The sequence below is a fragment of the Oncorhynchus nerka genome, unplaced genomic scaffold, assembly GCF_034236695.1.
Source record: "Oncorhynchus nerka isolate Pitt River unplaced genomic scaffold, Oner_Uvic_2.0 unplaced_scaffold_7___fragment_8___debris, whole genome shotgun sequence".
Taxonomy (NCBI): Eukaryota; Metazoa; Chordata; class Actinopteri; order Salmoniformes; family Salmonidae; genus Oncorhynchus; species Oncorhynchus nerka.
The window spans coordinates 216,727-229,046 of NW_027040329.1; the positions used below are offsets into that span (position 1 = coordinate 216,727).

The 12,320-nt window shown below is 42.0% G+C and overlaps 1 protein-coding gene across 7 annotated transcripts in view; it reads left to right on the forward strand.

Annotated features, from left to right (window-relative positions):
• The window catches only part of LOC115113364 (regulator of microtubule dynamics protein 2-like), a 51,552-nt gene that overhangs the window by 19,544 nt on the left and 19,688 nt on the right, over window positions 1-12,320 (forward strand). For all 7 annotated transcript variants that reach the window (XM_065016512.1, XM_065016508.1, XM_065016507.1 and 4 more), the window contains 3 exons: window positions 1,639-1,831; window positions 2,209-2,311; window positions 11,358-11,418. In XM_065016512.1, coding sequence (XP_064872584.1) covers window positions 1,639-1,831; window positions 2,209-2,311; window positions 11,358-11,418 — 357 coding nt within the window. The remainder of the gene's footprint in view (window positions 1-1,638; window positions 1,832-2,208; window positions 2,312-11,357; window positions 11,419-12,320) is intronic.

The window sequence follows — 12,320 nt, forward strand, 5'->3', positions numbered from 1 at the left end:
TAATAAAAATAACTAACTGAAGCTCCCTTTCTGGAGATACTTTCACCCTTCACTTTACGTTTTATTTCACCTTTATTTAGGGGCGGCAGGTAGCCTTGTGGTTAGAGCGTTGGTCCAGTAACCGAAAGGTTGCTAGATCGAATCCCTGAGCTGTCTTTCTGCCCCTGAACAAGGCAGTTAACCCACTGACTTGCCTAGAACAAATTCTTATTTACAATGCCGGTTTACATTTTTAGGAATAGCCTGTTGGTGCATGCTCCACTAACAGTAAATTAGAGAATGATCTCCAGCTCAGGGCTCCCAGCTATGCATTTGGTTTGCTAACTTACTAGCTTGTAAGATTAAGCTTCTCGGTTACAACACTCAATCCCCTCCTGGATCAAGATCCCTGCTGCCTAAATTAAATTTATGCGTAATTACATTGTGTGCACTGCCGGTAATACCGTATACCCCAGTATGGTACAGGAACGGTATGAAAATCTTCAACCCTAGTTTGACCCACCTTCAGTTCATCTTCCTCCCACCTATGTTTACTATGAAAACACATTCCAAGGGAACTGAGAATATACACTGAATGTACAAAACATTAGGAACAGTGCTCTTTCCATGACGGACTATCCAGGTGAAAGCTACGATCCCTTATCGATGTCACTTGTTACATCCATTTCAATCAGTGTAGATGAAGGGGAGGAGACAGGTTAAATAAGGATTTTTAAACCTTGAGACAACCAACTGTGTTCCATTCAGAGGGTGAATGGGCAGAACAAAAGATGGAAGTGCCTTTGAACAGAGTATGGTAGTAAGTGCCACGCACACCTGGATCGGGTGTGTCAAGAACTGAAACGCTGCTGGGTTTTTCACACACGTTTCCCATGTGTCTCAAGAATGGTCCACCACACAAAGGACATCCAGCCAACTTGACACAACCGTGGGAAGCATTGGAGTCAACATGGGCCAGCATCTCTTTGGAACAGTTTCGAAACCTTGTAGTCCATTACTGTTATGGGATTTATATGAATAATGACTAAATGATGTATACATTTAACGTAGAACTATAACTAAACAAAATACTACCCTGTCACTATGAATGTATGAATCTTATTATAATCAAAACACTGAATATAATGTGTGTAGTTTTAGTCAAGAATTAGAACAAGGACTTTCTGTTCCTTGTTAGAAACGAATGGAGCTATTGTCAGACCGGCTGGAATACTGTGTTCCTTACAGGACATTCTGTCCCCACCCAGGGAGGGGAGAGACCTTGGGCTTGTAGTAGATCGTTTAACAGGTGGCATACAATGTGAGAAGGCTTGAACCATATTGCCATTGTATCTGAGAGGGACATTTATGACAATGTGAGGTATATAAACCAATGTACATGGTATTATGAGCAGAGCTCTCGAGAATAAAACTATTGGGTAATGTTGATGACTGGTCTCTGTATTTTATGTAAATGAGAACCTTACAAATTCTTATAAACGGACAGTGTTTTAATTGAATTGGTTAATGAACACGTAGGAACAAAATTCCTCTAACAATTACCTGACAAATTGAGGTTGTTTTGAGTGCAAAGGGGGGTGCAACTCAATATTAGGAAGGTGTAGGCTGTGGTGCTAATGAATGCTTTTTGTGTTTCAGGTACATAACAGCTTTAACTGACTCTGAGGAAGAAGAGCAGATTGAGGCTGAGGGTCAGAGTCTGTATGAAGTGACTGTGATCGAGCCTCTGAATGAGTTCTCAGCCCTTCTGGAGAGGGTGGACGCTCTACACGAAGGCAGCGACGGAGACAAGAGGGAGTGCCTCCGCACCATGCTGGATAAGCGGGAGCAGGTGGGCCACATCAACCAACTGTCAAAGTCTTGAGTTCGGATGTCCTAGGGCTAGTAGATATCTGTATTTGTTAAAAATCACAGCAGTAGCAGACATGGGTTCACATAGTATTTGCTTTCTTTCAAAAAATGTCCCATGCGCTTGATTGAGCTTTGCTTGGGTTTGCTTGGTGCAATGCAACAAATTGAATAGTTCCAAAAGAGCAAATCTTGTCCATCTGGCACTGTAGACAGGCCTAATCCAAAGGTGCTTACAGTATTTGAAAGAAAGCAAATACTATTTGAATCCAGGGTGACGCAGAAGAGCGCCTAGGTGAAGCATGCCTCCAAATAAACGCCAAAAATATAAAGTTTGACACGAACACCTCTTTTCTTCAGTTTGGACAGAACAATACGTTCTTATGGCGACTAGTTCGGGCCTACGTGGATGTTCATGACATCACTACCAACCTAGAGCAAAAGAAGACCCAAGCAGAAACTGGTAATAAACCACATACTGATCCTTAGCATTCACACCATTTACCAAAGATTAGGGTTATTCAATTCCAGAAGCTTTTCAAAAATGCCCAGGTTTTTATTTCCCAAAAATCCGAAGGTTTTCAGAAATCTCCCAATTCTGAGGTTAGTGTCCAGAAATGTGCATCCAAAACAGAGCTCCTAGCAGCTCCTGGTATTGGAGACATGTAAGGTCATTTTTACAGCTGGTTCTGCAGGCCACCCACTTGTTGGCATTGTCCACTTCTCGGAGTGGCCTGAAAGTAGTCCTGAACTGAATGACACCTGGAAAACTAACCCAGTTGACATGAACCTCTAGTAACCATACTATGACCTCAGTCAGCCAGTTTGAGATCTGGCCACAGAGCCAATTGAAAAGATTTGAGTTTTGGCTACGTTTTTGAGCACATGTCTTCTGTCACCCGAAGGCTTAAAATGAAGTACTCACAACTACATGTGCATTACCAATAATGCACAATGAACAATTGACAGGGTCTATTCCTCCATATTAAATTATCTTAAGGAATAAGACAGTTGTGTGTGGGGGGGGTTATTTCCCCCCCGTGCAATCCATCCAGCATGTTCTCATTCTTAGTTTGGCCAAAACAACACTACCTATAACCGTGATCTTTTCACGCTTTTCAGATGTGCAGAATAGTATGACGTAATGCTGTTGTCAAAACAGAAACCTCTCTAACGTAGCTTCTATAAAAGGCAATAAAAAAGTATGTATTCTCTTTGAACACACAACCATAATGTTTGTACTATACAGCTGTGATTGCATGCACCACTTCCAAGTGAACAGAGGTGTTCCCTCCCCAAAAATGTTATGCGTTATGTTTGCATGCTTTTCTTTGTTCCCTGCCTTTGCCAAATACTCCATCCCTGCATTGCTTGTTAGCAAAGTTACACATCTCAACGCTCTTTGCATGTCTTGTGTTACACTAACTAGTCTCTCATTGCTGTACCACCAAAATCATATCATTGTCATGCCTCCCTCTGAGATTTGTTGTATTGCAAAAAATGGTTTGAATAGTCCACTGGCTCCCAGCAGCAAGATTTTAATTGGATGTTACATTTCAAGAACCCTCCCCCACATGCCCGTCGAAGAGGTGCTGTGCATTATGTGCATCACTATTTTCCATAGGACACCGTCTGTAGATTTGTTACGTGCTAGTTTTCAAGTTATCAAGTGTGGCTAACTGTCTGTGATATTATATTTATTGAAAGTGGATTACGCTGTTAAAGTCAAACGTCACAACACGTTCTAAACTGCTCTGGTGACACACTTTTTGCCTTGTCTCCATTCATCCACATGGCTGCGCTTTGCTGCCACCGAAAAGATCTTGCCCATTTTTTTATTTTTTTGTAAGGACCCAAAAAACAGGCGGTGGGAGGACTTATTCAAGTAAGTAAATACATTTGGAAAAGTAAGGTAACTCAACTGAGCTGCTAGCTAGAAAATTTTACACACTGTTAATTAAATGTCAGCAGCTAGCTAATGTTCTATTACCTAGCTATCTTGACATACTCATTGTTTTAAATTTACAGTCTCCAAATGCATTTGTAGATAACATCCATGGAAGAGGGTGAAATTGTAGCTCCGTGAAGTGAAGGGAAAGCTTAGGCAACTGGATAGGGCAGGTAACTTTGTGGGAGGACATTATGAAAAGTTTACAGATTCAGTTACAGTACTAGAGTGAAACTTTGAGGACAGAGGTACTGTAATAACAACATAATATTCAGTGATGTATAATGAAGCCTGTTTTCTTTTTGTATGTTTTCTGTCCTCAAATATGGAGCACTGTGAAAGCCTGTGTTTGCAGATGAAGAGAGAAATCTCAATGAATGTCCCAAGAGAGTAATGGCGCATATCCATACAGTGTTTTACTCAAAAGGCTCAGACTTTTCGGTTTCCATCTACACTTGCCGGCACCCCTGTCTCACTGGGCCATGGCTCCGGCAGACCTGCTCTCACTTGGGGCCAAAGCAGGGCCACTGGTACTTTTCATCTTGCATTTCCATAACAATGGCTGACTGTGAACCTGAACACCTCACAAAGCAACTGTGTATACCAGCAGTATTTTTGTATAGAACATTTGCTAACATGGGTAGTATGTGTAGGCCGACCTATATTAGCACATGGTGTATACAAAAATACAGTTAAAACATCACACAAGCAATGTATAAACCGATTTTATAATTGGAGAAGTCCAACCCTTGTTGGAGGTCTGCTGTGTGTGCAGGGTTCTGTTTCAGCCCATCAATAATGAGTTGATAATCAAGTGTGCTATTGTTGGGCTGGAACAGAAGTCTGCTCACCAAGTGGATCAGTGGAGCAAGGTTGGCCACTGCTGGTATGGAGTTCTTTTGTTAACCCTAAATGATGCTTTAGTTATAATTGCCTACTTATTACTACTCTATTATCTATTGTTTAGACTAAGATGTCTAATCCTTACATACATACGAGATAGCTTATTTGTACATTTTGTAGTGAAGTGTTGGTTATTTAAAGTGAAATGTTTAAACTTGTTTTATTAGTTCAACTATTATTCAAAATGTCAATGTTGATCAATCACATATCACAATCCTGCAATAAAGAGGGGAAGTGGTTCTGTCTGTGTTTCTGTGTTGTATTCTCAAATTAAAATGTCCTTTTTGTCTAGTTGTAAGATCTAGTTGATGTTCTTATTTACCACAGACCCCAAAGCAAATCAGGAGGAGGAAAGAGGTTTATTCAAAGAGGATAAATCATAGATGTTATGGTAGATGGATGTTTCTCCCCTGTCCTCAGGGATTCTCTCCTGTGATTCTTACCAGTGAACAAAGGGACAGGATGTAGTTTATAACCCAGCCCTATTAGACCAATTAGAATGCCTTCCAATAAAACTGGGCCAATGGCCAGTGTCCTATTTCAGGTTGAATATTTATCTTCTAAATATTATCTCCAATATGTTTAATTTGATTGTCGTTGTATCAGCTATCTCAATGAATTTTGCAGCTTATCATATGGCATAAACACTGAGTGTACAAACTTAGGAACAGTTTGCCATTGTATTACAGAAAAACTTTATTGACCTGAAATTAGTATTGAATGTAGGTAAAACTAAGTATGTTCTCTAGAGTCCATAAAAATAACTGATGATTTAAGCATATGAACAGTGCATTCGGAAAGTATTCACTCCTTCACTTTTCCACATTTTGGTACGTTACAGCCTTATTCTAAAATGGATTTTAAAAATCCTCAATCTACACACAATACCCCACAATGACAAAGCAAAAACAGGATTTTAGACATTTTTGCAAATATATTTAAAAAATAAACTGAAATCACATTTGCATAAGTGTTCAGACCCTTTAATCAGTACTTTGTTGACGCACAGTTGGCAGAGATTACAGCCTCAAATCTTGTGTATGATGCTTGACACGCCTGTATTTGGGGAGTTTCTCCCATTTCTTCTCTGCAGATCCCCTTAAGCTCTGTCAGGTTGGATGGGGAGTGTCAATGCACAGCTATTTTCAGGTCTCTCCAGAGATGTTAGATAGTGGCTCTGGCTGGGCCACTCAAGGACATTCAGAGACTTGTCCCGAAGCCACTCCTGCGTTATCTTGGCTGTGTGCTTAGGGTTGTTGTCCTGTTGGGGGGTCCTGACCGCTCTGGAGCAGGTTTTCATCAAGGATCTCTCTATACTTTGCGCCGTTCTACTTTCCTTCAATCCTGACTAGTCTCCCAGTCCCTGCCTCTGAAACACATCTCCACAGCATGATGCTGTCACCACCATGCTTCACCATAGGGATGGTATTGGCCAGGTGATGAGCGGTGTCTGGTTTCCTCAACACGTGATGCTTGGCATTCTTGCCAAAGAGTTCAATTTGGTTTCAAAACCAGCGAATCTTGTTTCATGTTCTGAGAGTCCTTTAGGTGCCTTTTGGCAAACTCCAAGCAGGCTGTCATGTGCCTTTTACTGAGGAGTGGCTTATGTCTGGCCACTCTACCATAAAGGCATGATTGGTGGAGTGCTGCACAGATCGTTGTCCTTCTGGAAGGTTCTCCCATTTCCACAGAGAAACTCTGGTGCTTTGTCAGAGTGACCATTGGTTCTTGGTCACCTCCCCGAACAAGGCAATTCTTCCCTGATTACTCAGTTTGGCTGGGTGGCCAGTGCTAGGATGAGTCTTGATGGTTCCAACCTTCTACCATTTAAGAATGATGGAGGCCATTGTGTTCTTGGGAACCTTCAATGCTGCAGACATTTTTTTGGTACCTTTCCCCAGATCTACCTCAACACAATCCTGTCTCGGAGCTCTACGAACAATTCCTTCGACCTCATGGCTTCGTTTCTGCTGCGACATGCACTGTCAACTGTGGGACCTTATATATACAGGTGTGTGCCATTCCAAATCATGTCAAATCAATTGAATTTACCATCTCAATGATGATCAATGGAAACAGGATGCACCTGAGCTCAATTCCGAGTCTCATAGCAAAGGGTCTGAACAAAGGTAAAAAACAAGGTATTTTTTATTTGTAATACATTTGCAAAAATTTCTAAACTTGTTTTCGCTTCGTCATTATGAGGTATTGTGTGTAGATTGATGAGGAAATGTGTTTTATTTCATCTATTTTTGATTAAGGCTGTAACGTAACAAAATGTGGAAGAGGCTTACAAATATCTGAGCATCTGAATAGATGAAAAGCTGTCTTTTAAAAAGTTTATTGTAATTCTATAGAACTAGGTCCTGTCTCTCGCTAAATAGTAGAAAGCAGATTATTCAGTCAACGTTCCTAGACTATGGCGACATCATCTATATACAGATGAAGTCGGAAGTTTACGTACACTTAGGTCGGAGTCATTTAAAACTCGTTTTTCAACCACTCCACAACTTTGTTTTTTTTTAGCAAGTTGGTTAGGACATCTACTTTGTGCATGACAAGTAATTTTTCCAACAATTGTTTACAGGCAGATTATTTCACTTATAATTCACTGTATCACAATTCCAGTGGGTCAGATGTTTACATACACGAAGTTGACTGTGCCTTTTAAACAGCTTGGAAAATTAAAAAAAAAAAAGCTTTAGAAGCTTCTGATAGGCTAATTGACATCATTTGAGTCAATTGGAAGTGTACCTGTGGATGTATTTCAAGCTTTGCTTCATGTATTTCTGTAGATGTACCTTCAAACTCAGTGCCTCTTTGCTTGACATCATGGGAAATCAACAGAAATCAGCCAAGACCTCCAGAAAGACAATTGTAGACCACAAGTCTGGTTCATCCTTGTGAGCAATTTCCAAACGCCTGAAGGTACCACGTACATCTGTCCAAACAATAGTACGCAAGTATAAACACCATGTGACCACGCAGCCATCATACCGCTCAGGAAGGAGACACGTTCTGTCTCCTAGAGATGAACGTACTTTGGTGCGAAATGTGCAAATCAATCCCAGAACAACAGCAAAGGACCTTGTGAAGATGCTTGAGGAAACGGGTACCAAAGTATCTATATCCACAGTAAAATGAGTCCTATATCGACATAACCTGAAAGGCCGCTAGGCAAGGAAGAAGCCACTGCTCCAAAACCGCCATTAAAAAGCCAGACTGGTTTGCAACTGCACATGGGGACAAAGATAGAAAGGTCGTCTGGGCTGATGAAACAAAAATACAACTGTTTAGCCATAATGACCATCATTATGTTTGTAGGAAAACGGGGTAAGCATGCAAGCAGAAGAACACCATCCCAACTGTGAAGCACGGGGGTGGCAGCATCATGTTGTGGGGGTGCTTTGCTGCAGGAGGGACTGGTGCACTTCACAAAATAGATACTTTTATTTCCTCATAATACCATGTGAATATATTGAAGCAACATCTCAAGGAAGGGTACCACATGAGGGAGGAGGACCATGACGGACCCTCCACCTCCAAATCGATCCCGCTCCAGAGTACAGGCCTCGGTGTAACACTCATTCCTTCGACGATAAACGCGAATCCGATCATCATCCCTGGTGAGTCAAAACCGCGACTCATCAGTGAAGATCACTTTTTGCCAGTCCTGTCTGGTCCAGCGACGTTAGGTTTGTGCCCATAGATGATGTTGTTGCCGGTGATGTCTTGAGAGGACCTGCCTTAGAACAGGCCTACAAGCCCTCAATCCAGCCTCTCTCAGCCTATTGCGGACAGTCTGAGCACTGATGTGCGTTCCTGGTGTAACTCTGGTAGTTCTTGTTGCCATCCTGTACCAGTCCCGCAGGTGTGATGTTCAGATGTACCGATCCTGTGCAGGCGTTGTTGCATGTGGTCTGCCACTGCGAGGACGATCAGCTGTCCGTCCTGTCTCCCTGTAGCGCTGTCTTAGGTGTCTCACAGTTACAGACATTGCAAATATTGCCCTGCAGCATACCTAAGGCACGTTCACACAGATGAGCAGGCACCCTGGGCATCTTTCTTTTGGTGTTTTTCAAAGTCAGTAGAAAGGCCTCTTTAGTGTCCTAAGTTTTCATAACTGTGACCTTAATTGCCTATCGTCTGTTAAGCTGTTAGTGTCTTAACAATCGTTCCACAGGTGCATGTTCATTAATTATTTATGGTTCATTGAACAAGCATGGGAAAGTGTTTAAACCCTTTGCAATGACGATCTGTGAAGTTATTTGGATTTTTACGAATTATCTTTGAAAGACAGGGTCATGAAAAAGGGACGTTTCTTTTTTTGATGAGTTTAGTTTTACCAATGTATCATACAAGGTTATCTGACTTTTCTCAAAACGAACTTCATTGTGGCTAGCTACTTCTTGTCCCTCATGGTAGCCTGCACAGCCAAATAATCACTCTAGCATTGTATACCATTTCTCCCCTCTTGCTGCAGCTTGGCTGCAAAAACATATTAGAACGTTTGCAGCACATTGGTTTTCTCACCAGCGCATATTTGGTTAACATTTTTAGTCCGCACGCACTGTTGCTGCTACGGCACTGGTCTGGTGAGCACCCTTGGAGTTCCGCCCAAGCAAAGCATGTGATTTGTTTGACGTGTTGCGAGGCGTCACTGGGTTTCCACCCCTCTAGCTGATTTCTGCCATTGAACTTCCCCTGGCTTCTAGTGATGGGAAGTTTGGCTCTTGTTACTGACTTTTTGACTCGTTCAGTCAAAATAAATATTTTTCGTTAATTTTAGTCCAGAGCACGCAGGACCCCCTACCAACGAACGATTAACTTAAAACTCAAAAGAGTCATTATTCTACAAGCCTCTTTTTCATGTTGTTCACCATGAGCAGAAAGGAAGAGGCGAAGTGAGAGGTTTGACTCTCGCCAAAATCTGTCTAAAATAAATCCAATGCCTTTCTATGGGATTATTTTGGACCTAAGCTTGTTGCCTGCTTTGACGCTTTTGGGACAACGACTCCCATTTGTTAGGGCGAAGAGGGGCTTGGTGAAGCTGTCATTTCTGACTGAGACTTGTAAAAGTATGCTTTAAACAATGTAGATTTTGTTAATTGCTAGGCATACAAATCAGATTATTTATTGATACATTTGAACCGAGGTCTAGTTATGGCCGCAACCGGACTACATTGTGAACGACTCTTGGTGGAATGCATTGCTTGACTGGCGTGAGGGTGATAAGCACATTCGTACATTTGTGTTAGAGTTCGTTGAGCAAAGGCTGTGTGCATGTTTTGGTTCTACAAAGATTTCTCGATAACATAAATTAATTGCATTTGTTCTTGCGCCATACAATCAATTATCAGTTCTTCTCTATGCTGCCTGCAGCATGATCTTCTTTCCTGCGCTCATGATGTTTCTACAACTTGATTTGGAGTCTACCTGTGGTAAATTCAATTGATTGGACATTATTTGGAAAGGCACACACCTGTCTATATAATGTGCCACAGTTGACTGCATGTCAGAGCAAAAACCAAGCCATGAGATCGAAGGAATTGTCCGTAGAGCTCAGAGACAGGATTGTGTCGAGGCACAGATCTGGGGAAGGACACCCCCCCCAAAAAATGTTTGGGGCATTGAAGGTCCCCAAGAATACAGTGGCCTCCATCATACTTAAATAGAAGACGTTTGGAACCACCAAGCCCATTCTTGGAACTAGCCACCCGGCCAAACTAAGCAATCGGAGGAGAAGGGCCTTGGTCAGGGAGGTGACCAAGAGCCTGATTGTCACTCTGTTAGAGGTACATATTTCCTCTGTGGAGATGGTTGTCCTTTCGGAATGTTCTCCCATCTCTGCAGCACTCCACAAATCAGGCCTTTATGGTAAAGTGACCAGATGGAAGCCTCTCCTCAGTAAAAGGCACATGACAGCCTGCTTGGAGTTTGCCAAAAGGCACCTAAAGGACTCTCAGACTATGAGAAGCAAGATTCTCTGGTCTGATGAAACCTAGATTAAATTCTTTGTCCTGAGTGCCAAGCATCACGTCTGGAGGAACCTGGCACCATCCCTACGGTAAAGCATGGTGGTGGCAGCATCATGCTGTGGAGATTCTTTTCAGCAGCATGGACTGGGAGACAAGTCGGGATCGAGGCAAAGATGAACGGAGCAAAGTACAGAGAGATACTTGATGAAAACGTTATCCAGAGTGCTCAGGACCTCAGACTTTGGCAAAGGTTCACCTTCCAACAGGACAATAACCCTAAGCACACACCCAAGACAACACAGGAGTGGCTTCGGGACAAGTCTCGGAATGTCCTTGAGTGGCCCAGCCAGAGCCCGGACTTGAACCCGATCGAACATCTCTAGAGAGACCTGAAAATAGCTGTGCAGCAATGCTCCCCTTCCAACCTGACTGAGCTTGAGAGGATCTACAGAAAAGAATGGGAGAAACTCCACAAATACAATTTTATCAATTTTAGAATAATGCTCTGACGTAACAAAATGTGTAAAAAGTCTGAATACTTTCCCGAAGGCACCGTATATATGCCTAATACATTTGTATATACTGTATATGACGTGAACAAACGTGCTTCCGGTATTGTGTATACTGAGCTCGTGTTATCCTGCAGTAGCTTTGTTCATTTCCTCATTCTCTCCCCTCAGGGAAGAAAGTTGGAGAGGAAGCCGTAAAACTGAACCCTATGTGTGCCGAAAGTCATCAGTGGTGAGTCTTTTTCACTCTAGCCATACACTACACATACATCGTCTTAAACCTATGTTCCAATCCTAGATGGGAAACTTGATTAGTTTGTAACCTTCAAGTTATGTAATTTATGGCTTGGTAATATGTAAATTTATCCACTCAGATCCCAAAAGAGTGAAATGTTGTTACCTCTCCTTGCATGTCCACTCCATTGATTGCATATATTGTTGTTAGCATGAGTACATTTGACTCAGCCCTGTTAGTGAGTCACTCTTCCTCCAACACCCATCTATGAGCACATTGGCTGTGTAGTGTGCACTATGCACACACCCACATTTCCAGACATGTACAAGCACATTGAAGTGAACTAGGTAAACAGAGGCTAGTGTTAAAACCTATTTGAGGTGTGTGTGTGTTTTAACTATACTTGTGGGGACCTTGAAGTCCCCAGAAGATTAGTAAACTGACATTTTGTTAGTCCCCACAGGGTCAAATGCTATTTCTAGGGTGTTTAGGGTTAAGGTTAAAATTTAATTCAATATATGAATATTTATTTCAGTCTTTTACCATTCTAATTTTCGGAGTGGACACGTTGTTTGCAGAGACACAACCTACGAGTTTTGTCAATTTAGTCATTGTCTTTTGTTTGGAGCGCTCCTGTCAATGTTGAGTAAGGATGCCCACATAGAACTAGGGCCTACATGCAACTAGGCCTGCGTGCAAATGTAGGCATATAAATGTGCCCATTTGTGGATCTGATTGGCTTCACGCACCACCACTAATAAGCTGTGGAGCTTCTTTTTCCACCACAAACAGCAAACAAAGTCTGTTTTTACATCCATTGAGAATGACAATAGTTCCTCTATGTATTTGAACAACCTTTCCAGCTCTCCTTTTCGATAACCACTTAGCGTGAAGGGGAA